Consider the following 27,561-nt stretch of genomic DNA (forward strand, 5'->3'; position numbering starts at 1 on the left):
TCTAGCAGTTGAAGAATTCCGTCCATAGACTTCCATTATAAATCTGAAAATCTTAAAAATTTCTTTTAAAGTTTGAAGCTTCACTGAAGCAAAACTGTAAAAGTTAGCAGAAAGCCGAGTTAAACAGTAATAGCAGAAAGATACAGAAACATTTTAAAAGTTGAATGGTGTTTCTAGCTGAAAGTATGCTGAAGTAGTTAAAGGTCAAAGATGATGAAGGTTTAGCTGAATTTTGCTGAAATCTAAGAATTCTACATGCATTTCAATGGGACAAAAAAAACGCAGAAAAAGCTGAATAACGCGAAAACTACCAAAAATATCTTTACCAAAAGACATAGCAGAATTCTCCTGAACGAGCTGAACGTTTTGATACCAAAATTGTTGAAATCGGTTGAAAACTGCGGGACTAGTTAGAGTCAGAAAAATTTAAAGTGAACAACAATAAGTGGGAATGCATAAGCATTCCCACTTGATAAAGAGAAACAGAAAAACAATAAGTGGGAATGCATAAGCATTCCCACTTGATAATAAAGAGAAACAGAAAAACAATAAGTGGGAATGCATAAGCATTCCCACTTGATTAGGATTACCATATATAAGAGCATTCTAAAATTATGCAAAATAAGAAAAATGCCAATATTGTAATTTTATCCAGCATAACTCAAGAATCTATAAGAGTTACACCATTTTTGCTGCTCCTGGCTTCTGTTGAACGTACAGATCGGTTCTACAACTCTGCTTTATGTCATGTCACAATGGAAATAAAACTGTTGCATTATGATCTTTCAAATTACTTTATTTTCCATTTATAATCAATGCATTCCGTAGCAAAAACATCAAGGGGGTGTAACAGCAAAAGGAAATCTCTGCTGACCCCTGAGTGCAACCTGAACAGTTAGTAAGGCGCACTTTGCTTAATAGCTTCATCGTGTTACTCAGCAACAAACTGAATTACAGGATCATGGAGAGTGCAATTTTCATTTTATCCATTTAAGAAAAAAAAAAAAATCAGGCGTGTCTATTGAAACCTTACTGAAAGATCTTCTGTAGATCACTGCAGCAACAAAAGCAAAAAGTGCATTTATAACTGTATACAGTATATGTAAAGCAATACTTTAAGAAATGATTTAAAGCTGTTTTAAGGAAATTATTATTGATAAATTTGGATCAAACACTTGGTTATGGCAAATTTTTCCCCCTTTTCTATCCATAAGATACTTGTTTTAGTTGAAGTATAAAGTTAAGGTACAAGAGAGATAATTGTCATGGCCGTACATTACAACACTGGCATTTTAACTGTGCTTTGCACACTTTTTGGTTTAACTCTACATTGATTTGCAAAGACATTAGAGCTGGAGAAGGAACACTCTGTGGCCGAAAAATAAAATCTTAAACTAAGTAATTACTGTGTCCTGAGATTGTCAGATTGTACTTACTCGTAAACTTTAAGCTTGTAGCATTGGCCGTTCAGATACAAATACTCCCAATCTGTCCCATAGTCTATTTCCAGCTTCTTCTGTAGATCACTGCAGGAACAAAAGCAAAAAAGTGCATTTATGACTCTGGATATAATTGTATACTTTACAGAGATGTAAAGCAATACTTTAACAAATGATCTAAAGCTGTTTTAAGGAGATTATTAATTTATGAGAAATTTCTAATATTAATAATAATAACATTGTGAAATACTTTTAGTAACACAAAGGCACAGCATTAAAAGGCTATTAAAGATTGCTTTAGAAACCTTAAGGGCTTGTGAGCTTTTGGCTGTGAGGCTTTATTTCTCTTGCCTGTTTTAGTGACTGAATTCTTGGATAGTAGTTTCATGCGGTGCTCCCTTAAAAGCCCCGTTCCTATGCAGACTCCTCCATTATATAAGCTGGTGAGGACCACTCTTCTTCACTAATGGCAGATAAGGCAAGTGAGCCCTATCTCTAACTGTGCACAAGCCCTCATTTAAATATTCATAACCCATAAGTGCGAATGGGGTTAACAAATGTCTAAGGAGGGTGGTTCTGGATAAGGTAGGTTAGTGTTGGGGAATGAATTGGGGTCAGAGAAGTATTGGAGGTTGCATAACAGTGTGCACATGTGATATGCAGCAAGGGCACAGGTCTTGACATTCATGCACTGACTCATTTTGTGTGTAAATTTCCTTTTACAGCACAAAAGAGAGAGAGAAGCCTGAATTTACAGTTAGGATAAACAGAGAGAAACCTGTAATTAGTTTGGAGCAAAAATGAGCTAGAACATTATGAAAACAATAATGCATTTAACAGAGAGTGAAAAAATATTTAAATTAAATAAAACTGTACTGTTTATTTATTATAAAATATGTACCAGAAAAAACAGGCTTTTGTTAGAAAGTAAAACCCTTGCTACTTAAAAAGTAACATGGCAGCCAAATGCCAAATTTCATTAATTTATCATTAAAAACTGTGAGCACCACAATTAAAGCAGGAGTTTTGTCAAAGTACCACTCTAAAATATACTTTTATTTGCTAATAGCATGCCAGGGCAGAAAGACATCAGCAATGACCTTGCAGAAGCTTTGCAAAGGAAATTAGAGTGACTGTTAAAGTGACTATGTATGTAATCAGTTTTCTCTCTCAAATATTCTTTTTAAATGTTTTTTTTTTTCTGTATCGATAATGACAGTGTGAAATTTGTTGGTGGTTATGAACCATTAGGGTCCGTTTCACAAAGCAGGTTTTCCTGAAAACTATAAATTTTCTAAACCTGAAATAAAGGAAACTGAGTTTTCCGTTTGACAAAGACAGTTTAATCAACCTCTGCTTCTGCTATCATAGTATCATTCTCCCCTAAGCTGACATGGTTGGGAGCAGGTTTTGTTCAGTAAAGTCAAGAGTGTCCTCTGACTCCGCCACCTTTAAGCCCATCACGTTGTTTTATTTCCTGATTTACTCTGGAGATTTCTGCCATAGTTTTGTGTGAACAATAATAGAAGATCATTAAATAGGTCCATTAGAGACATTAGGTATTGAAAACACAATATATCAGTGGCATTAATTGGCAGAGAATTAAATATTTATAAGGAGAAGCTTCTCATTCCGCATATAGATGTCCTTTATATTTAGAAGTTATTATTAGGGCTACATTTTAACCTCACAGTTCATCAGGAAACATCCAGCAGAGATTAAATGGGAAAGAAAAACTGGAGGAAAGTGGACTTAAAATACAAATAAAGAACATAAAACCAACTCCAGCTCTTAGTTCCTCTTTTTTTAAAGAAATAATGTCATGTAAACTGGAAATATAATGACTTTTCAGTGATTGCCACAGTTACTGTGCTTAGCTCTTGTTTATGGTAGTAAACTTTTGTCAAATGTGCATACTGTACATGTTTTACAATAGGTAATGAGTGACAGAATGCGCATGATTGGTTATGAAAAGATAGGATAAATCTGTGCAAGAAGCTTTTAGACCTCTTAACATTAAAAAGGTTAATTCCTTATTATAGTTATTTGCTATTAGAAATGATCATTAATAATTATTACTGGATATTCAATACAGGGTAGGCATTCTTACACCCATATGAACCCTTTAAAAGACCTTTAGATTTTAAGGCTAGGCACTGTTAACATTTTCATGGGCTGATATTAAGGGCCTAGTTTCTGCAATGTTACTAATTCTGCCTTACTCTATACCATGGATGTAAACATTGTACAAACCACTATAAAAAGGCCAGCTGGTTGTGTTATACAAAGAAAAACACCAGGTTAAATGATTTTAAGATCATGCTTGTTAATCTCTAGACATTTCTCATTGAAATTGAATAGATCTAAATTAAGTCATTGCTGACCAAGAGCCTCCATGGATCTGGTGAAACTATGCAGAAATAGAGGAATCTCATTTCATTTCAGCAAAATGATTCCAAACATAGCTCAGACTTCATAAAATAATGGCTCCATGACAGGAAATCAAACAATTAGAAAGTTCCTTGGAGGTTTAAGAACTAAATCTGTCAGAAAATCTAAGACCTCACTTAAAAAAGACTCTAGTCAAGAGATATACTCTCACAACTCACAAAAGATGCAAGCCAAGATTTGACATGCTGATCAGATCCTACTGGATGATAAATTTGGTTCAAACACTTGGTTATTGCAGATTTTTTTCCTTTTTCTATACATAAGATACTTGTTTTAGTTGAAGTATAAAACATACAGGTCAAAGTTAAGGTAAAAGAGAGATAATTGTCATTGCCGTACATTCTGACATTACAAGACTGGCATTTTAACTGTGCTTTGCACACTTTTTGGTTTAACTCTATATTGATTTGCAAAGACATTAGAGCCGGAGAAGGAACATTTATTGGTCAAAAAAGAAAATCTCAAACTAAGTAATTACTGTGTCCTCATTACTAATTTGAGCCATAAATACTTTGGGATAACCCACATAGATGCCACTGAAAACAAGTTAAGAAGATCCTACCAAGCAAAGCACAGTAGGCATCAAATAGAGTTTGTTTTTCTTCATTAAATTTTGCCTCAGGTGTTGCACAGTACAGATTCATTACTGTGCGCTTTTCCACACCCCTTTAGTACAGAAGGATGGAGTATATTTAAAACCTGGCAAACAGTAGCTAAAGTGGTGTCCACAAATATTTTTAGACAGCCAACAATGATTGTGTGCATTGTCGCATTACATTTTTAATGAACCAATCAGATGCAGCAGGAAGTGCAGACTTTCAGCTTTGATTCAATGCTTGAAAGAAGAAAATATTACACAAAAATATAAAGAGCTAAAGCATTCAACACAATCCCTTCTTCAGGTACCAAATCATTAGACCAATCCCAAATAGGATTAATTTTATTTATCTCCAAAGATAGAAGTCATTCACCTGCTTCTGTTCTGTGTCAAACACACGTCTCCTAGTGTTATTATTCTATGGCATAACACTGTTTTACAGATAACGTGGTACGCTATGTATTATGAGCTGTTTCTAACTTTTCCTTGCCATTATACTGGATAAGGATCTGTCCAACTATCCTTCAGAACCGAAAATGTAGATAGTTTTAGGCTTTGTATCCTTGAGACGTATAGCTGGCTTCCACCCAGTAGTGAACTCTCAGTATTTCCTTTCATGCAATCCTCTTTTTATGCTAGACTATTGACATCTCTACCTCCTGAAGAGTTTTGTTCGCTTAACACTGTTCCCCTATGAACGTCCAGGTCTCCTTGGCTTGATAAGTTCACCAAACTATGGATCACTCTTAATACTCTAGTTATTTTTCAGATAATTTTTCTGTTCTGTTTTGGCAACATGAAGATTGTGTGGCTGAGCAAATTCTCAGTCATCCGGGTCATGGCAAACAAAAAACAGCCTTAAATAGTAGGCAACCGGACTTTAATCAGTTTTTCTAAAGACCTTTTAACGTCTACCAAGGAGTCTTTATCACTTATATCACTGGAGCAATCTGTACATCAGGGCACCAATTACCGATGAACGAAAGTCCAGTTGCATCTGATTTAAGCTCGTTTTTTGATAAATATGACTTGATGAGTGTTAAAAAAATCTAATTCAGGTCTTTTAGCTGCATGAAGTGATCTTTGAGTCAACTGTCCAATTAGTTTGGTCTCTTTAAAAAGAGGGTGTCATATGTTGAATAGCTAAAACTCAAAAGGCTCTCTTTATTTTGGGTAATCTAAAATAAAGAAATATGGGAACCTGCAGAAAAATATCCATCCCAATTAAATAACTATAATTGGGATAAAGTATGGTTCACAAAACAGGTAAAAAAATAAACTTTGCGCCATTGTCCAATATATATATAACAAGTATATAAAGTGAGTCAACTTTAAGTGAGAAGTAAATGCATTATCCACACAGTGTTCAACAGTCATCTGTAACTATGTGACAACAGAAGCTAACCTCCCCCTCTAATTCTTTATTTTCTCTTACCTTATTTCCATGTTGACTGTCTCGTAGGCTTCCTCTACCTTCTTCAAGTCAGTAGCCTCCCACTCTGCAGCTAGACAAAACAAAAGGTCAGACAAATTAACAATGCGGAGTTGCTGCGACTCGGCGCCTCGCTTGTTGCCAAACAGCACTCTCCAAATATAGGGTGGTATTTTTAAGGACTGCGAGAGGCAGCGCATAAACATGAGCGTGCTATTTTCAGGTGCGATAAGTGCAGAATGGTGAGCTTATTAGCCTCTTCACACTGGAAAGTGTGTTAACTGAGCTTGTGAGAGGAAAAATAGAAGTCAGAGGCAGAGCGAGAGCTGCAGCAATTACTATATGTCACTTTTATCTCTGTCATTTTCATATGCACATTATATTATGTTTTGAAAGAAGCTTCTCCAAAGTAAGGAAAACATTTCAAGGGGCATTTATGGGATTCAGTATCTACAGTAATCCAAGGACAGGCACAGTAAGTAGGGTGTTGTGAATAGAAGCATTTTGTAGCAAACCTATTTACAAATGCAACCTCTGCAGAGGAATCTTTAAATGTTTTCATATCTTTATCTCAAGGTGATAGAAAAAATAACTTTTTGTTTAATTTGGTAACATTAATATTTTTACAAACAACTCTAATCTTGCATCTTCTTTACTAAACCTGTCTGAACTGAAGGAAAGGTGAGTAAAACATGCACAAGTATGGTCAAGGATCCATGATGCTGTGGGGCCTTTTCTTTTCATAAGGTTTTGCTAATATGAAGCTAGGCTACGGATTTGATTTAACACTTGTATGTCCAGCGGCAGATTGACATGCTCAGTTGAATGGGTCGGCTTATTCAACCATCTCCAAATTGTGGCGACCTGGACTGTATCATGCAGAAGTGTGGCTTCAGTAAGACAGTGTCCCAAAAGACAGAACTAAATCAATTTAAAAAAATGGCTGAGCAGAGATTAAATGATCTTTCTTCACAGTCCTCAGTCAAATCGCAGAGGTAATCTGTGAATTGCACTTAAACAGAAGATAGGTGAAGTCCAAGAATTGGAACATCTAGAGAGATTGTACAAAGAGGAAGGCAGCGACCACTGCTATAGGGGTATGTCTGCTTTTGTGACAAATCTTCCTCTCAAGGATAAAGTCTCCCTCTTTTATTGATGTTCCCAAACTATAGGTGTCATGTTCTGCTTTTTGCTGGCTGGCAGCTAGCCCGTTTCTGCTACGCTAACTAGAGTGAGCAGATGCCCCTGCTACCTGTTGTTATCATACCTATTTCCCTAAGTCCCTCTCTCGGCCAGTGTTGACCAGAATATCTCCTCCTAGTCTGCATGAGACTCATTCAGTGTGAGTGTGCACCACTAGCCTTCCTGTGTTCCTGTGCTCAGTCTACCCTCACTGGATTCCCAGCCGCCTGCAGTCTGCTCAAAGTCTCCCTCTTCTCTGTTCAGTCGTCATCTGCTTTTTCAGGCCTGCAATCACTCAGTTTAGCCAGTCGCCAGTAGGGCTGGGTATTTTCGCCAAAGTCCTGAATCGATTAGATTTTAATTCATGCAGTTCTAAATCGATTAATTTCAATTCCATCTGTTTTTTTACAACAATGAAAGTGCTTCAACTGTATTTCAAAACACTGATGTATTTATTTTTTCCTGTCATATTAAACACAGAGTGCAATCTTGTAAATCAATTTAAACTTGAGATGTGAACAAAACTGTCTCAAAACTGCAAATTTGTTTGTGAAAAGTTAAAAAGCCTCACTGGAGCAAGCAGACGTGACATAGCGGGGACACAGCAGACATGCATGAGCTGCATTACCTTCACTGCACAAACCATATTTGCAGCGTTGTCTGTAACAACTACAGGGTGTTTGCTGGTCAGCCCCCATTTTCTTCAGTCTACCTATTGGCTATATTTGCAGCTGTCTGCCTTGAAGTCATCTTGAGTGCATCTTTCCTGCTCATTTGAATGTGAACGTCACACACGTCACCATAAAACTAATCGATCTCATTCCCTAGACATAAATTTTGCAAAAATTTTGAATTGATTCAAAATCGATTAAATCGTTTTTTTACCCAGCCCTAATCACCAGTTGATTCTCCAATCTTCTGCTTGTTCAAGCCTACAACCAGTCTGCCTGCCTGTATTCCTAATCATTTTCAGCTTGCAATAAACTTTTTGCAAACGCAAACTTTATCTGACTCAAATATCAAGTTCCCTGAAGCCAGGCATTAAAAATGATTATAACTTCTAAATCTTTCACTGCCAAACTATTGTGTTGCAGTGAAATATGAATTGCTGTCAAAGCTTTTTTTTTTACAAATCGTTAAGATCTGTACACTACGCATAATTAAATCCCGCTTTTCTTACCTTATTATCACATTTATAATAGATAAATCAGTCATATTTGTTTTATAAGCTATGGCATTGTTAAAGTGATGGTCTTTTTTCTAGATGTGAAGTAACATCAGCACGGCAATAATTCTTGGATAATTAAATAAAGAGAGTTACAGCTCCTATTGGATTCTTGTCTAAAGCTTTAGAACATTTCTCACTATATCAGCAAATATACACAGTGTCTGACATGTTCAATAATAACAGCTTGAATACCCTGTCAATGCAAATAATAACTGAAGAGGTAAACAAGCTCATATAAATTAATATAGGAAGCAAAAAGACAACGTTACCTGGTGACATCCCAACAATTAAGTATGTACACATACAGTAGCTGCAATCTTTTATCATTAAAAGTGGAATACAATTACTTTACAGTAAAAACATAGAGAGCATATTGGTGCCTGAATCATGCCAGCCCTTAAATGCGGACAAAAAAGGGCTGAAAGGCAAAGAAAGACGAAGGCTGAAAATAGAAGTCAGGACAGTCTCCAATTTAACCACCTGGTGCTGTTGGCCATGTGGATTTAGTGGGTTTTTTAAAAGCACACAGGTTCGCTTCTGACGTCGGAGGAACTCTCACCGGGGGCCAAGCTCTGTGGCAACGGATAGAAATCTGTTTGGGCGCAGCGACCAACTGGGAAGCTGTGACAGCATTGGCCTGTATACCAATTAGCATGTTCCTTTCATTGCATGATTCTCCAAATACGTATTTCTTGGAAAACCTGACACAGAAGTGGAGTGTTTTAAGATCATGGCCACTTTTAAAGCACCAAAATGAATATTGGTGCTTGAATAGAAAAATAACTTCTTAGTCATCTCTGAAGCACTGAAAATAACCAGCTTACCCACAGACATGTTCTCCTCAGCTCTCTCTTGACATTTCACTTACACACAACCAGCACTGGGCTCAGCAATAGAAAGAAAGGAAACATTGAGTCCCAAGTGGGAGACGTCTGACCCACCGCTGCAGTCCTGCTGTACATGGAGGGAGTGGTGACTGTTGGTTAGCAATGGGGAAGAGCAGCCAGGCAGAAAGAATGACCCAGAGCAGGGAACGGGGCATAGCCTGCCTTTTCTATGGTCTCTGCACCAGTTGATGGGCTCTCTATAACCAATGGCAAGCATTTCCTCTATTGATAGCTCCCAGCATTACATTATCAGTTAAGGATAATCACATCATAATCCCATGCATGACGTGATTTTAAACCCTGACTTTGAATTATATTTTAACACCATCGCTAAGGTTTCAAACATAGTTGAAACATGTATTTATGTTGAGAATTTAAGACATAGAAATTCAGAGTAAAACTAAGATGGCCAGTGCATATTTTTCTCTACTGTACAGCACTTTACTAGAAGCCATCAGGAGAGTTGTTAAATCACAGAGGCAGTGTACAAAAATAGAAGAGGACTAACACGTTGTGTAGTGTGCAAAGTCTCCTCCTTTCCCCAGCTGAAAATCTCCTGTGTATCCATACCATGAGCCAGACCGATGATACCGTGTTTACATGCGAGTGGATCGATAGGCGAAACAATTCCTCGGCAGCACTAAGAAAAGAATCCTCAGAGAGTTGGTGATACGCGCCGTCATAGCTGTGCTTGATAACATAAAGCCGATGCAGAGGCCACCATTGTTTGCCGGTGCTTCACTAAAGTAACACACACCTTTGGTTGGAGAGGATATAAACCAGCAAGAGAATGTAGGAGGGTGCTTAGTTGTCTACTGCTTTAAATAAAGGCAACAAACCAAAGGCTTCCATGTTTGTTTCAGTGCACTTTAGACTAGGTTGCAATGCCTAAGTCCTCTGTTGACTCCACTATTTTCATTTGATTAAATAATTTTAGCAGAAGCTTAAAATGACTGCCTCTCTGGAACCCTCACCTCCTTTCTCATTCTCTATTTTATGAGAATCTCTCATTAGTTCAAGAGCTTACTCTGACTATCATTTAGGCAAAAGATCATTATAACCTAATATAGAGGAAAGGCAACAAATATCAGGAGGCCCTGTTCTTTTTGTCCGGATGACCAACTATTTTTCAAATGCTAAATCACAAATCCTAGAATAGAGTAAAATAGAACAGAATATAATTGATCATAATATAATAGAAAAATCCCCTACTGTCCATCTACTCCCTGCTGCTTTTCCTTTTCTCCCAAAAGATCAGTTGAGAGCTGGAATAAGGACCTACTCTGGTAAAAGTTTGGAACTGATTTAAAACCCTAAAATTGATTGCCAAGGCTTAACTAAGCTTAAAAAGCACTGTAAAAACACCATTTTCCTTTTAAAAGCTTTTAAATTTGTAGGGAAGCAAAATCCAAGATTAATCAATAGTGAAGAGTCACTAGAAGTGAAATGAGTTTCAGATTAAAGCCATAACCCAATATTTTAACAGACAAGTCAAAGCTTTTCTTTTCTTCTCTTTCAATCCTCTTCTTCTGTCCACATCACAGAAGCGATTCTGAAAGTGAAGCTCAGGCTTCCGGGAGTTGAGGAGAGGTCAATCTCGCCCTCCGCATAATCGCTGTGTTGGAGTGTCTGATTGTATTAGGGTTGAGTGAATAACTAGCCTTGTGACTGACTCAGTTTCTATTCATTCTCCCACGCTCTCCTGCAACTCTTTTTTTTTCTCTTTTTCCTAAAGTGGTGGAAGGACAAGCGTTGCACAGCAGCGAGGGTGTACTGAAATTAAGAATGAATGCGTTGACTACAGCTATCATTGTATGAGCCGACAAAAGCCAGAACTGCGGGGCTTCAATTACAACAAATAACATTTTCTCTTTCACCTGTAATGTTTAACATGTTCTGAAAAACTGTATTATCTAATGCCGAGACTGTATACAAGGGCATATTTATTGCCCTTCTCAGGACAATGCTAAAAGAAATGCAGAAATATAAAGCTTTTAAACTGGCTTTATGAGGTAAGTGTTTATTGTTGCTGCAAAATTTTCATTTATTGGAAGAAACGCTAAACATCCAAAAACAAGTTTACAGGGCCTGAAATTTACTGCGGGATAGCGGAAATAGTGTATTATTTGATCCATCCCTGCAAATCCGGTTTTAATAATGCAGGAAATTCCCTCTTTAAAAAAAATCAAGATGATGTTTAGCTACTAATGTGGACATTTTCAATTTTAGGCGAAGAAAAAAATTTCTTAACAGCTCTCTTACAGTGCCCATTCTTTTCTGTTTTCTACTTCACTTATGCTGCATTCATATGGAAGACCAGCTCTACCATACTTAAAAATAAATACAGAAATAAATAAATGCTCAATAAATAAAGAAGCGTACAATTAAAAATCCCCAAAAATACAATAAACAAACAAATGTAGGTAGAAATAAAATTATACAATGAGAAACGCTTCTGTTCCAATTGACCCATATTCATGCAGCGTGCTCCCGTTCTCCCCAAGTCAATATTTACCTGTGTTCTTCTCAAGAACGTACTTGGTGAGGACATGAGTCCGTACTCCCGTTCTTATGAATTGAGAAACGGCCAGTGTCTTCAGACTTGAATTCAGACTCTACTCCCCTCCTGTAGATTTGACTGATGTAGTAAAATGCTAACCAACCAATGAGCAGAAGTTGACCCTCTAATACACACCCCTTCCTCATTTGCATAATGAGGTAGAAATGCAAACAGAAATGTAAAAACGACTGACAGAAATAAATAGCATGGAAGAAATAAATAGGGTAAAAAAAATACAAAGGAAGGATAATACAGACAAAAATATTTGCACGTGCACATAGATAAATACTTAAAAATATATAGTAATTAATAAATAAAGTTGAAAATTATAAAGGACAATAAATAAATAAGGTTATTATTACAAAGGCAAACAAATAAAGAAGCTAATTAAATGAGATATATACAAATATGTCTTACTGTATAATTTTATTTTCAACCTACATTTATTTGTTTATTGTTTTTTGGGGGGCAATTAATTGTTTGCTTATTTATTAAGCATTCATTCATTTATTTATACATATACATATTGTATTTGTTTTTAAATAAGGTAGATCTGGTCCTCCATACATGCACACCGAAGACATGATTGTGGGCTGCAAAAACGTGCAAATGCTCAATGGTTGGTCAGACGCGGGATGAAACTGTGGTGCTGTGTGTGCTTTGTTGCTCTGGTTGTTTATCTGCAAGTTGGAAAAATTGTTTTAACACATTTCTAAGCAAGAAAGCCCTGGAAATCCCCGCCTAGAGCTATCTGTTGCAGCCAGTTTGTGGGGGATTTCCCTCTGCCATTCGTAGTGTTCGATATTTAAAACTTTCATACTGGAAGGAGCGGCCCAGAAGACCACAGAACATTTGGGGGTTTATGGGCCTGCCCTGCCCTAGGCTGTGATTTACAGAGGCCAGTGGCACTAACAGCGACGCAAACACGGCAAGAACAATCCCACAATCCTTTTGCCACAGAGTCCTTGTATGGGGCTGAGGATTCTCTCCATCATCTTCACCACTGAGAAAACAAAATGCGCGATAAAAAGAAGGTTCTGTTCACCAGGACTGAGCTGAATCAGTAGTTGGCTGGCTCAGAGATTCTGGAACGCCGCCCCCTCCTATCCATGGGTTTGGGGGATCATCAATAGATATCCATACAAAATACTCCTGATATTATGACACACTGACACCAAAAGATTTCCAAATCCTTATTCTAGACTAAAAGTAACTTTTTTCCCATTTTAATGCTTACTCTTTTTATTACTACACTTTTGTTTCCCTTCAGATTTCATCCAAATTAATGAATTTTGTTTACAGGCATAAGATTTTCTCCTGACTGTTGCTCCCCTCATTCTGCTGCGCCAGTCTGTTGTTGACAGGAGTCGTCATCTAATGGGTGTTGATTTCAGCCTCTGTGATTTATTAGAAACCAAACTCTCTCTGACTGTCATAAACTTTGGTTGAGTTGTACTTCAAATATAAATTAACACCAAACTAGTGTCTAAATCAGCTTCAAAGGAATCAAAAAGGGCTAGAGAACCAGCTGCACCTGTGTGCACAGCAATGGAGACAAATTCTTCAAAGCTAATAGCACTTCTTATCAATATCAAAGTACAGTATTTAACTGTTGTTTAGCTTTTTGTCTTAATTAGGAAGATAAAAAAAACAAAAAAAAACTTAATCCAGTGTTTTGAATATTTAGATTATTTCAGGATAATTTAAGACAATTGAAAACAAAACTTTCTATGGAAAATTTGGAGTGTGACTTCTCTCTGAGTGGTGAAAAGATAAACGTTAATCCTCATCCAGACAATGCTGTCAGAGTTTACGTTTGAAATATTTCAGCAATGAACTATTGATTTGTAACCTTTGCCTGAAGATCAATATACGTTAACCTTACTCCAGTGGCATGTGATCTTCTGTTTTCTGCTTTCATGTCTGGCTTAGAGAAGCAGACTCTGTTTGAGGACTAATTCAAAATTAGCTATCAAATATATTTAGAGTTTAATATAATTTTAAATGATAATTTTTGTATATTACCGTAAACAAAAGTAATTGTCAATCAATGCAACGGTAGTTACGACATACTTTTTAAACCTTTTTCTTCATGAAAACAATTCTAATCAGATAGTGCTGTTACTGATTATCTTTAATTATTTTCTAAAAGACTAAACGAAGCCATTCTAAACAAATTAATTGGTTAAAATAGTCGTTAGCATTATCAGAGATTAGCTGTGTGTTTGTTTTTTTCCCTGCTAATCTTTCTTGATGTCAGACTACTTTCTGGCCTTTTATGTCTAAAAGTATCTTGGCAACTATTTTGCCTGCAGAACTGGGATTTATGTCTGAGCTAAAACGGCAATGAACACACACGGTGGAGGAATGCAGCTTTACCACCAGGAGATGTGACGAATACGGACTGGTTTTTTTAATCCTTCCATAAAACTCAGACGCTCAAGGGTTTGGCATAGTGCCATTAAAATTAACAAGCAAACAAACTGACTAAATCAGGATTTTCGTGGTTGCTAATGAAACAAAATCACCATCTATCTCATTGTGCCCTGAGTGATCTTTGGGTTCTCACAACTTTATCTTAATATTTGGTGGAGATAAGTGTTTAAATCCCCAAATTCAAAATGCATTTTAAAATCTATTACTATTTTTAACTGGTTTCATTATACTTTTTCAAATCAGATTACATTTTAATGCAGTGGGGGAAAAATATTTTGCTAAAGAACATTTTGGTATACTCTATTCATCTAGAAAACACAGAAATGTATCCAATGCATTTTTATTGCTCGAGGATGTTTGATAAATACATTTGGAAATCCATACAATAAGGTATAACATTATATCTGCATATTCATTCAGGCTCGGAGTCAAGAACTTACATGGCTACCATGATCTGTAATTGTTAACATTTAAAACAGGAGGGGGGCTCAGTGAACAGAATAAACACACCGTCTGGAATGAGTTTGCTCTGCAGCAACTGGGTGCTTTTTGTATGAATATGTATGATGTAACAAACGACTAGGAACTGACCTACTTCTGTGTTTCCTCTGCTCATGACTTGGTCCCCTTCCGGGGTAACTCTGTCATCTTGCAACACATTGTAATAGCAGGAAGCAAGCCGCTCTCATGTACAAATCAACATGCTCCCGATTGACGGTTTTGCAAGTGATAATCACTCTCCGCTGAGGGAAGAGCAGAGAGGTGGTCCCATAGCCTGAGGTTTCCACAGGACTTTAGCATTCTGACACGTTTAGCATTCGTGCTTACCTTTTTTGTCAAAAAGAAATGTTTACTAGAGCAGTTGTGTGAGATAAATGCGAGGAGGTGGGGTTTAAAAAAAAGCAAACATGATGGACAACTGTGCATGAAAAACAGAGAGCTCTCGACATATCTGGGGCTGCACACTGGAGAGCAGTCGAAAGCAACATTTCATAAAGTATCTTTATCTGGGATCCTTTTGGTATGGTGCCAAATGCTGTAAGCGTCAAGAGCTGGTAAAAGAGAAAAAAACAATTTCAGACTTCACAGAAAGACAGAAAGCTGGCAGCTCCTCAAGCCATACTTCTGACATTTGATAAAGTAAAAATTATCTAATTTAGTCTATCCTTTCAAGGGTAACAATCCAGTGCATTCCTCCCATGGTTATTAAAACAAATAAATGTGGGCAAGTGGTGCATACTTCCTGCAAAAATAACCGTTCTACATATTCTAATCCATTTTATTTAGGTTTCACCGAACAGATTGACACAAACTAGTACATAACTGTAATAAGAGAACAGGGACACCTGGTTTTCAAGTACAGTTTGCTGATACATATAAAAAATGATGGCATGCTTTTACTGTACACAGCACTTAGCCCTCTTTACCTTGATATCTTTGTAGAGAAGCAGTGCTACCATCTCTGTAGAAGTCACCCAATTAGTAAATGGAGATTCAAAGGAGAAAGTTAGACTGAACTAATTATGTTTAGTTAGCACACTCAAAACAGATGTTTTTAAGCACTTATACAGTTTTCTCAGAGTTTTTCCCAGATAAGTGGAGCATAAGAGCTTGAAGGTGCTACTCCATGTTTGGGTCTGATACTAGGTATGCAGAATAGATTTGAGGCAGAAAACCTCAAAAAACCAGAGCGGTTTGGGCAGTTAATACACTGACAGCAGGCCTATACTGTATTTCGGAGCTAAGCCATTCAGTGATTTATTAAATATAAGAGATATTCTGAGACCTGTTCTCTGAGATAAGGGAGCCAGTGTAATGATTTTAGCACTGGGGTGATGTGCTCGGCTTTTTTAATTTTGGTTAAGAAGCAGGCGTGATTCTGGATCAAATGCAGCAGTCTGATCGACAGTTTGGTCAAAACTTTGAAGCACTGCTGCAGTTATCAGTTCTACTAAAGATGAACACGTGAATGAGTTTTTCAAGGTCCTGCTGAAACTTTAGGTTCCAAACTACTGAATATGAACACAGCATTTCTAAATGTAGCCACAGATCAAGTTGTGTCAGACAGGCCAATAATAAGATTTCATTTAGATTTATCTGTGATAAAAAAGTTTAAAAACAGGGCCGATTAAATCTTCATTCCGTTAAAATCCAAACACAATATATAAAAGGATTAAACAAAGAAATTAAAAACAGCACTGTTTCATGATTAATACAAGAATAGATACCATTGGAATAAACAAATGTTTCTCCATCAGTCAGGGAATAGCAACGAAAAAGTGACTACTGAAAAAGCGCACCTACAGTCATATCAATTATTAAAAAGTTTTTAAAATGGAGCGGTGACCAAAAGATACCATTCTTTACTTCAAAATAAAGCAAAGAATGGAATCCTGTGGTCACAATCTCTGCAGAAAAACAGTCATTTTGGCAATGCAGGGAGTTTTAGAGGAATGACAGGGAAAGAAAAGCTAGTTTTAGTTTTCAGTTTAGGCCCTTGTACCTGTAATTTTTTCTTTATATGCCATCTTATAAAAAAGATAACTAAGGTCTTGCATCCCAGATCAAAGTAGTGAAAAAAGAGAGTAAGCAATATCAAGTTTACTCAAGCAATATCTTGTCATGCTGTTGTTTAAGGCCTGGTTGTATGTTACCCCGTAACATCTCCTTCTGTCAAATCCCTTACATTTTGAAACACAACAAATCTATTGAATAACTGATCAACATAAAGACAAATGCAATGACTTTCTCTCACAAAACTATATTTTTTGGCTTCCAAATATTTTGAAGTTGCACTCTTTATAATTTGGGCCAAAATGTGACAAAAATTATCAGAATTTCAAAATATAAATACTTAAATTGGCAAATGTCTACAATGTTGAAAGAAGAAAGTTTGCAAAGAATTAGATCTTTTTTTTCACCTGTTAAAAAAACCCTACATGTAAATTTATAGGTTTTTGTGGCGGGCTGCTCAGTGGAACAGTGGGGAGCACTGCTGCCTTGCAGCAAAACGGTTCCGGGCCTGGGGTCTTTCTGCATGGAGTTTGCATGTTCTCCCTCTGCATGCATGGGTTTTCTCCGGGTACTCTGGCTTCCTCCCACAGTCCCAAAACATGACTGTTAGGTTAACTGGCTTCTCTAAATTCCTCTTAGGTGTGAGTGTGTGCATGAATGGTTGTTTGTCCTGTTTATCTCTGTGTTGCTCTGCGATAGACTGGCGACCTGTCTGGGCTGTACCCCGCCTCTCGCCAATAGACTTCTGTAGATAGGCACCAGTACCCCTCATAGCCCCAGCAGGGATAAAGCCTGGCAGAAAAGGGATGGGTGGATGTTTTCTGGTGTTATATTAATATTCTAACAATATTTGGTGTTCTAAAACACTTGATACGTGACATGCTAAATCAAGGAAATCGGGAAGGGGTAAATGCTTTTTCACACCACTGGATTTTTCGGCTCCACTTATCTCCACTTTCCCATCATTGCTCTTCTAAATAAATCTCATGTTTACAAGTCTGGTATTTTGCACCTTGCCTCAAATGTTTTACATGCCATATTCATATTCAAGTTCCTTAAGAAAGATTGCATCACAGCTGACTGCTGCTAAATCTTTAGACCAGTAGTCATCAACCTTTTGAGCCTCTGAGCAGCTTCAGGGGCACAGTGTGACCCTGAAGTTGTTGTTTTGTGACTGCAAAGTTTACCTTAACCCAAAATTAAAAGCAATGTCAGAAGTATTGAGGCAAAGGGTTCAGCATTTAGAACAGAAAAATCCCTTTATTGTCCCACGATGGGGATATTGTGGTGTTTACAGAAGCAAAGGTTATAGTGGAAGTGGTCACACAGTGTGCACCTTAGAAAAGTGTATTAAAATAACAGACAGGAAAATAAAACAAGCATTTACTCTTGACATGTAGCATTAATAACTGATTTTTTTCTTCATTATTTTAAATATTTCATCATCATTTAACATGAAATTATTTCATGGCAATTATGATTGAAAATGCTCTGTTCCGTTCTATACTCTACTAAATATTTATTTTCCATTTTAATTTAATATTACTTTTTTTTATTCCACTCAAGTGCGAATCATAAGTCAGCAATAATTACGCAATCCCCTTAAACTAAATTTTGAAACTGTTTTAGATTGATCTTTTGTGATCATTGGCGCTACTCGCTAAGTCTTCACAGGTTGTTCCTTTCTCCTCCCTCTCTGTGCTGCTCTGTCCCGACTCAAACAGGTCAACAAGGAATTTGAAGTGGTTACTATTAAAGTATTGTTATTTTTCACCAATAAAAAACTTGAAAGAAATCCGCACCTGTTTGAGGGATTTATCAGCAGTGATGGGTAATACTAAAAAGTTTCATATATCCACATTGAATCTCACTGCCTACTCATTGAATATTCTTGCTGCTGGCCTGATGCAATCAACTGGACTGTACTCGCAAGCAAAGTGGCAAGAAAAAATGGGTTGGATTTCAGGTGATACATGTGAACGCTATTTAAATAAGTGGGATAAATGGGGTTCTCTATCTTTCACTATGAAGTAAAGAGAAAAGTATAGATATATGATGATAATTGAGTTAATAATGACAGGATATGAGATTTTACATTCAAACTGATAACAGTCATCTTCTATTGGGAAAATCACACATTGCATTGTGATTTCTCCCCTGGTGGCAAAGTAAAAACAGGTTATACAGAAGAATGGATGGGGATTGGAGGATTGATGAAAGGGGAAGTAAATTTACAAAAATAGATACACTATGATTCGGTTGCCCATTTATCCCGCCAGACTTTGGATACCCTACTTCAAATAATCTCCACCAAGTGGCACCACATGGAGCAACGTTTCAAGTAAAATATTGAAAACAGGCATGTATTGACAAATGTTACGAAGTCAAACATTTGTTTGACTCTACTGATCAGCTGACAAACAGCCTGTTTGACGTATAAATGCATTATTCAATAACTGACACATTTTTTTTTTTTACAAGTGCAGATGGACCCCTTAATCTATCTTGAGAGAAAAAAAATGTTGGTTGGAACGCAACGAAGTGATCCATCTATGCCTTTCTTATGCAAAATAAAAATTAGTGGGAAACCCCAAACACACGATTTGAACCCTTTATTATAATTAAATCTAATTAAGATTGTTTATAAAGCATAATTTCAAAATTTCCTTAATAGGCTTTTGTTAGACAAACAGGTTCAGTGCATATATATATATATATATATATATATATATATATATATATATATATATATATATATATATATATATATTGTAATGATTCTGTGTTTTGTTTTATTGGGGTCCATATGGTTATGTGTTTTCTGTTCCCTTCCTTATGTGTTTCCTTTGCCTGACTCTGCTGGCTCCTGCTCTCATGCGATAGGCAGTGTTGTGCCTGAACGCGTTCATTGAACGAAAGTTCATGAACTCGTTCATATTTTGGGCGAACGTGAACTGAACGTACTGCATTACTGCCTGATGAACGTTATTGTGAACTCGTTCATTCTGGTGTCTGTGAACGGCACGCTCTCTCAGTTCAACTCCGTTTAATAGGTTGCCAGATTTCTATAGAGTCCTCCAGGCGAAACCCCGGCTAAATCACACCGTAAACAAGCCTTAATATGTAGCAGGAAAAACACCCAATCTGGCAACACCAGCTACCAGCGTCGTAGCCTACAGCCGCGTGCGTCATCAAAACAAAATGCAGTGTTGAAGCTGCAGCAGCATGGAGGCGACAAAGCAGCAGTATGATCACTTAAAACAGGTTTATGACCAGGTGGTCGGTGAGGATGATGGCAACAAGTTTGCCCGCCGGCTTTCAGTAAAAAAAAACGCACTTCAGTAACCTTAAATTCCTACCTCAGCCTGGTCCCTCAGTTTGTGTTAGTAAAATCTTCTTGAGCGGAGGTCTTCAACAGGGAATCCGCGACCCCTAGGGGGTCTACGGAGGTACTGCATGAGGGTCTGCATGGTTAGTTGATATTTTTATATTCCCCCCCTGCAATTTTTTTCCCCCACTAATTGAAATGTCTTTAAATACTCATTAACATGAAATCAACACACTGTAGTAAACAGATAAATGGAGGCAGAAGATGTCTTTCAGTCATCAATGCACACATTCAGCGACACACAGGAGCTCTTTCAAGCTGGGCACCGTTTCCTTCACAACCAGGAATCAGAATCAGAAAAACTTTAATAATCCCAGGGAGAAATTAATTTCTTTACATTACTCCACCTGTAATAGAGTGACTATAGGACACAATTTCATACAATATATATAGTTAGGGGGTCCCCGCTCCATCTCACCATCAGTTTGGGGGTCCTTGGTCTGGAAAACATAGAAGACCCCTGTTCTTGAGGGTTTTACTATCCATGTAACTTGTTTGTTAAACCTGCCTGGTATAATTTTCCAGGATTCCAGTATTCCTTTTTAGTATGTATTGAAATGGAATTTCAAATGAAAAAAATTATTAAAATAAAAGAAAAAAACATTTGCACCTTATAGACTACTTTCCTATTTTTCTTTTAATAATTACTCATAAAAAAGACCATTCAAGCAGCACATTTTTCCTGATGTTTTTGAGAATATACTGTAGGGGTGAAAGCTGCAGCTGCTACTAGTGTGAAGTGAATGGACAGCAACAAAGCATTAAAGCAACAATGGGGAAATGCTTTCCCCTCAATGCTAATGTAAACCCTGGTTGGATAAGGATTCAAAACTGGATATGAAGATGAAATCTGACGCACAGTTTCAGTGTTACAACTGATAAAATAATTGCTGTCTGTGGTTCTACAGTAGGCTATGGTGTAATTGAGCAATATATGAAAAAAAAAGAACTGAACTAGTTCATTTTTTGGAATTATGAACTATGAACTGAACTAGTTCATTTTAAAATGTGTGAACTGAACTTTGAACTAGTTCACGTAGAAAGAGAACTTTCCCAACACTGGCGATAGGCCTGTTGGTTCGCGTGGGGGGGGGAGCTGGGAGAGCAGCGGTTCCAAGACCGGAAGTGTTAAGCGGGTTGAGAAGGCTAACTGAAGAGCTATCTTTGTTGGTGTATATGCTAGCCATGTTGTGAGGGGCGTGAGCTGTGGCCTCAGAAATAACAGCTCGTTTTGCTTAACCCATTTAGGCCGGGAAAGCATTACCGCATTTCTACCATTCAAGCCGGGGGCGCTGTTGCGTAATTCTACCATTGACGCCGGGAGAGCATATAAGTCAAGCAAGAAGAAAGAAGTTTTTTTCAAGCAAACATGGAGGAGTTTGACAGAGAAGAGATGTCGGAAGGCAGTGATTTTGAGGAGTGTGTCGGCTTTGATGACGGTATAGATGAAAATGATGACTTTGAACGCGCTGAACCAATCGAACTACCACCGCAATGCACGGAGTGTTTTCAACCGCACACCTGGAGTGAAAGTTGATTTGCCTGCAGACACCACACCGCTGCAGGCATTTGAGCATATTTTTAATGAAGAACTTTGGATGCATCTTGTTACCGAGACGAATAGGTACAGTGACCAAACAAACCAAACTCCAACAAGAGCAAAGATGGCAAAGTGGTCACCCGTGACTGTGACGGAGATGAAGACATTTATTGGGCTGTGTATGGGCATAGGACTTCTTGTGTTGCCAGTACGAAGAGATTATTGGCGACAGAGTAAACCTCTCTTCAGGACGCAGTTCCCCCAAAATATGTCCCGGGACAGATTTGTGGCCATCTGGAGGTAAGTTGTATGCAATTTATAACACAGACATATGCATTATTATGCATAATAATACTGTTAATAAGTAATCATCAGATAGTTATTTATGTAATGTTTGTTCTTTATTTTAAAAACGTTTTATATTGCACATTCTCAATGAAGACATGATCACATATGGAAAAAATAAAGGTTGAATTTTTTATTTTTTTATTACTGCTTTTCACTTTTTTTTTTGGAAGAATTTCAAAGATAAAATATATTTTGAGTTCTATCTGCTACAGAAGCTGAGATATCAATAATTTACTAGGCGTTGACACAGTTGCTGAATTTACAGAAAAACTTCAGGTTTTAGGGGTATTTTTTAAAATCGGCCATAGGTTTTTAAGGTGTTTTTTCCAGGCGTTTTAGGCCTAAATGGGTTAATAAACCTGTTGACGGCAATAGCTCAGCGTAACTGGCATCATTACACTGGTGTCAGAAGTAAACCATACGTGACCGGAACTACGGGACTGTGAGTTGTTTCTGCGCGCTAGCACCGTTAGCCGCTACGTTAGCGTCATGGACGGCGCGTTTTCCAACATTGGACTCAAGACAGAAGGGGAAGAAGAAGGTGAGGCTTGGAACGCGGAGCTGCAAAGGCTGGATAGAGCAAGAGCTTCTCTGCGTGGTTTCACAGTCGGGATGGCTGCTGAAGCGGGCCTGGCTGCCGGCGGGAAACCGCGGCCTGCAACGCTGTCGGCACCGGCGGAAGACTACGCCGGATATTATGGCGGGGGCGGCGGAAATAACGACGGCGGCGAACATAACATTGCTGTACCGCTGAAAACGCCCAAGTACACCGGTAGGTCGAACTGGGAGGCCTTCCATGCGCAGTTTGAACTGCTGGCTCAGGCAGGAAGATGGACATTAGAGCATAAAGCTTTGCAGCTAGCTCTCTGCTTACAAGATGATGCACTGGATTGCCTGTTGCTGTTGGGGTCGGAGGACAGGAAGGACTACAATGCTTTGGTTGGAGCACTAAAGAGGCGGTTTGGACAATGTGTACAGCCTGATGTCTTTAAAAATAAACTGTCCACCAGGAACAGGCTGGCAGGTGAACCTCTGCGAGTGTTAGCTAATGACATTGAGAGCCTTACACGCAGAGCGTATGCACACATGCCCTCAAGTGTACAGAATGAACTGGCAAAGGATCAGTTTATTAGAGCTCTGTCTCCCCCGGAGCTACGGATGCAAGTTCAGCTCATACACCCAGCCTCCCTACAGGAGGCGCTAGATTTAGCAATGGAGAGGGAGTGCCTCTGTGGAGCAACAGCAGGAGGTGATCAGAGCGGACAACCTCCAGCTTGCAGGGCTGCAAAACCGACACAACTGGACCAGGAGAAGCCTGCGTGGGTTTCAGAACTAACTGAGCTGGTTCGAGCAGTCTCCCTGCAGTCAGCACAGGGCTCATCTGCAACCCCTGCCCTGTGTTGGGGCTGTGGTCAACCGGGACATCTCCTCAGACGATGTCCTAAAGCATCCAGGAAGCAGGAAAACGACACAGGGGCCGCAGAGGGGAGGCGTCGCGGACCCCAGCTGTAGCCTCCACGTCTGAATCACCGTCTGACAGCCTCCGACAGCGCGGTCAGGGAACCCAGGCCCCAACGGCCCCAGGACTGGATGACTGCCACAGGGGGGTGGCCGTGGTTCCAGTGGTTGGCCGCACATGTGTCGGCGACTTTTGCTACGTCTCTGTCACGGTGGAAGGAGTCTCCTGCACTGCTCTGATTGACACTGGGTCCACAGTAACACTGGTGAGGCCCGATGTAGTGTCGCACTGGGCCCGGATTCAGCCCACTACGGTACAGCTGCGCAAAGTTACGGGGGACATGGCACCTATGTTAGGGAGGGGGGCATTGACTGTGACTGTGGGGGGCAGATCCATCACCCATCCAGTGTGGGTAGCAGAGGTGCAAGACAGGTGTATCTTGGGGCTGGATTTCTTAAGGGCTGCAGGGTGCCAGCTGGACTTGGGAGGGGGGACATGGAAGTTTAAGGAAGGGCCCCTAATCCAGCTCGGTTCCACAGTCCCAGATCCAGTCTCACCGGGGCCTACAGCCTGTCAGTCAATGCTTCAGGGTGCAACAGAAGATGCATCACTGGACGTGGTGCGGAAGATCTGGGCAGAGAACTGTAGGGGTTTGGATACCCAACAACAAAAGCAACTGTGGCAGCTGCTCATGGACTTTAAAGACAGCTTTGCCTTAAACGATGACCAGGTGGGGCGGACTCAGCTAGTGGAGCATGACATCTTGACGGGGGACGCCCCACCAATTAAATGTCGGCCCTGTCGTCTCCCCCTGGCCCGGCAAGACGCATGTGACAAGGCCGTTTTAAGTTTATTGCAAACGGGCATTATTGAGCCGTCTGAGAGCCCCTGGGCAGCGGCTGTAGTCATGGTGCCCAAAAAGAATGGGGAGTGGCGCCTTTGTGTGGACTACAGGCCGCTGAACGGGGTGACAAAAAAAGACTCGTACCCGTTGCCTAGGGTGGACGAGTCGCTGGATCTGGTGTCTGGTTCCAGCTGGTTTTCCTCCCTGGATCTCCGCAGCGGCTATTATCAGGTTCCCCTCTAAGAGGGTGCCCGACCAAAGACTGCTTTTTGTACAGGGCGGGGACTCTGGCAGTTCAAAGTCCTCTCATTCGGACTGTGTAATGCACCAGCCACCTTTTCCAGGTTGATGGACCGGGTGTTGGCTGACATTCCCCGCCAAGAATGTCTAGTATATCTGGATGATATACTGGTCCACGGCACCTCTTTTGCAGCAGCCTTGGGCTCCCTTCGTCGGGTGCTGGAAAGAATTAGAGCCGCAGGCCTGAAGCTCAACCCAGATAAATGTCATTTCATGCAGCAGGAGGTGACATTTCTGGGCCACCAGATTGGGAGAGAGGGCATCAGCACCATGGTGGAAAAAGTGAAGATGGTGACAGAGTGGCCCATTCCCACTACGCAGAGGGATCTTAAGAGTTTCCTGGGGTTAGCCTCTTATTACAGGAGGTTCGTGCGAGGATTTGCAAGCATAGCAGCCCCACTTTTCCAACTCCTCCAGAAGAACCAGGAGTATGCGTGGACAGAACAGTGCCAGGGGGCATTCGACTGCCTGCGGCAGGCTCTGACTGGAGCCCCAGTACTCGCTCCAGCTGACCCCACCCTCCCCTTCATTCTCGACACCGATGCAAGTGGATTGGGGGTCGGGGGCGTCCTCGCCCAGGTGAGCCCCGAAGGAGAAAGAGTGGTGGGTTACTTCAGCAGGGCCTTTAACAAGGCAGAAAAACGTTACTGTGTTACAAGGCGGGAGCTGCTGGCGGTGATACTTTCGCTGCGGCATTTTAAGTACTACCTCTGCGGCCTGCCTTTCACTTTAAGGACCGATCACTCTGCTCTCCAGTGGCTGATGTCCTTTAAAGAACCCGAAGGCCAAGTGGCCCGGTGGCTGGAAGAGCTGCAAACCTTCAATTTTACGGTTGTCCATAGGGCTGGAACTAAGCATGCTAATGCTGACGCTCTCTCCAGGCGGCCCTGCGCTATGGAGGGATGCAGTTACTGTGACCGGAGGGAGAGGTTGGAGGAGGAGCAGCTGAACCTGAGCCAGCCAGTATCGTGTCAGAGTGGCTTGGTTTCCTGCAGAGAGCTGCAGGCTGTGGACACCGATACCTGGAGGCAGCAGCAGGACCAGGATCCCGACATCCAGCCCGTGGTGCAGTGGTTGGAGAGACAGGTAAAGCCGCCATGGGAGGAGGTTGCCGGGCTTTCGCTAGCAACCAAAGGCCTGTGGTCCAAGTTTGAGGTGCTGCGCCTGGAGGAGGGGGTGCTGCAGAGGGCATGGAAGGAGCCTGCCACAGGAGAGGAGAGATGGCAGATCGTAGTCCCCAAAGGCCTGCAGGAGGTTGTCCTGCAAGCGATGCACGGAACCGCAGGGTCTAGACATTTTGGGGTCACAAAGACTCTCCGCCGCCTCCGGCAGGGTTTTTACTGGGGTCGGTGCAGGAGGGATGTAGAGGACTTCTGTCGTCACTGTGACCCCTGCACAGCCCGGAAGGGACCTCCAGGCCAGTCACATGCCCAGCTGCAACAGTTCGTAGTAGGGGCCCCTATGGAGAGGGTGGCGGTGGACGTCATGGGCCCACTACCACGCTCTGACAAAGGAAACCGCTATGTTCTGTCGGCTATTGACTATTTTACAAAATGGCCAGAGGCCTATGCCATCCCCGACCAGGAAGCAGAGACAGTGGCAGATGCCTTGGTAGGAGGGTTGATTAGAAGGTTTGGGGTACCGGACATTATTCACAGTGACCAGGGCAGAAATTTTGAGTCACGGGTGTTTTCTGTCATGTGCAGCCGTCTTGGCATTCAGAAAACAAGGACGACACCACTACGTCCCCAGAGTGACGGCCTGGTGGAAAGACTCCACCGCACCTTGGGACAGCAGCTGGCCATTCTCACAGCGGAGCATCAGCGGGACTGGGACGAGCACCTCCCACTGGTGCTGATGGCATGCCGCTCAGCTGTGCAGGACTCCACAGCCTGCACACCATCGCTCCTCATGTTGGGGAGGGAGCTGCGCACGCCAGGTGACCTATCTTTCGGGCGCCCCCCGGATGCGCCTGCTGCTCCAGCTGGTCCTGAGTATGCTAGAAAGATCCAGGACAGGTTGGAGACGGCACACGCGTTCGCTCGGAGGCAGCAGGAGGAAGCTGGTGTGCGTCAAAAAAGGAACTATGATGTGAGGGCGAAGGGCCGACACTTTACCCCAGGGGAACTGGTCTGGGTTTACAACCCCCAGAGGAAGAAGGGCCGCTGCCCAAAGTTGGACAGTAAGTGGGTTGGTCCCTGCCGGGTGTTGGAGCGTATGGGGGAGGTCGTCTACAGGGTGCAGATGTCCCTGAACGGGAGGAAACTAGCGCTGCACAGAGACAGACTGGCCCCCTACCGAAGCGGGGCTGCTCCACAGGCCCTGGGAAACCATCAGTTGGGGGTGGCAGTATCGCCACCAGCCTCCAAAGAAGCCACACAGCTGCTGCCGAGTGACGTCCCTGCGGTGCAGTCTGAAACATCGCAGGGGGGCCGCCTACGGCGGGCTAGAAGGGCCCCAAGACGGTTCGATGATTTTGTTTGTTCCCTCGTGGGCGAGGAACTCTGTAGTGGGGGGGTAGTGTAATGATTCTGTGTTTTGTTTTATTGGGGTCCATATGGTTATGTGTTTTCTGTTCCCTTCCTTATGTGTTTCCTTTGCCTGACTCTGCTGGCTCCTGCTCTCATGCGATAGGCCTGTTGGTTCGCGTGGGGGGGGAGCTGGGAGAGCAGCGGTTCCAAGACCGGAAGTGTTAAGCGGGTTGAGAAGGCTAACTGAAGAGCTATCTTTGTTGGTGTATATGCTAGCCATGTTGTGAGGGGCGTGAGCTGTGGCCTCAGAAATAACAGCTCGTTTTGCTTAATAAACCTGTTGACGGCGATAGCTCGGCGTAACTGGCATCATTACAATATATATATATATATATATTAGTGCTGTCAATCGATTAAATTTTTTTAATCGCGATTAATCGCATCAATGCCTGAGTTAACTCGCGATTAATCGCATTTTAATCGC

The 27,561-nt window shown here is 40.8% G+C and overlaps 1 protein-coding gene across 1 annotated transcript in view; it reads right to left on the reverse strand.

The window, feature by feature from the left end:
• Nucleotides 1-1,432: 1,432 nt before the first annotated feature.
• LOC119794366 (glucosidase 2 subunit beta-like) overlaps nt 1,433-27,561 on the reverse strand; it is a 165,061-nt gene continuing 138,932 nt past the window's right edge. Inside the window, exons 12-13 of the mRNA XM_038301890.1 lie at nt 5,924-5,993; nt 1,433-1,526 (exon numbers count right to left, since the gene is read on the reverse strand). Coding sequence (XP_038157818.1) covers nt 1,433-1,526; nt 5,924-5,993 — 164 coding nt within the window. The remainder of the gene's footprint in view (nt 1,527-5,923; nt 5,994-27,561) is intronic.

The sequence above is a fragment of the Cyprinodon tularosa genome, unplaced genomic scaffold (assembly GCF_016077235.1).
Source record: "Cyprinodon tularosa strain WSP-4 unplaced genomic scaffold, ASM1607723v1 ctg477, whole genome shotgun sequence".
NCBI lineage: Eukaryota > Metazoa > Chordata > Actinopteri > Cyprinodontiformes > Cyprinodontidae > Cyprinodon > Cyprinodon tularosa.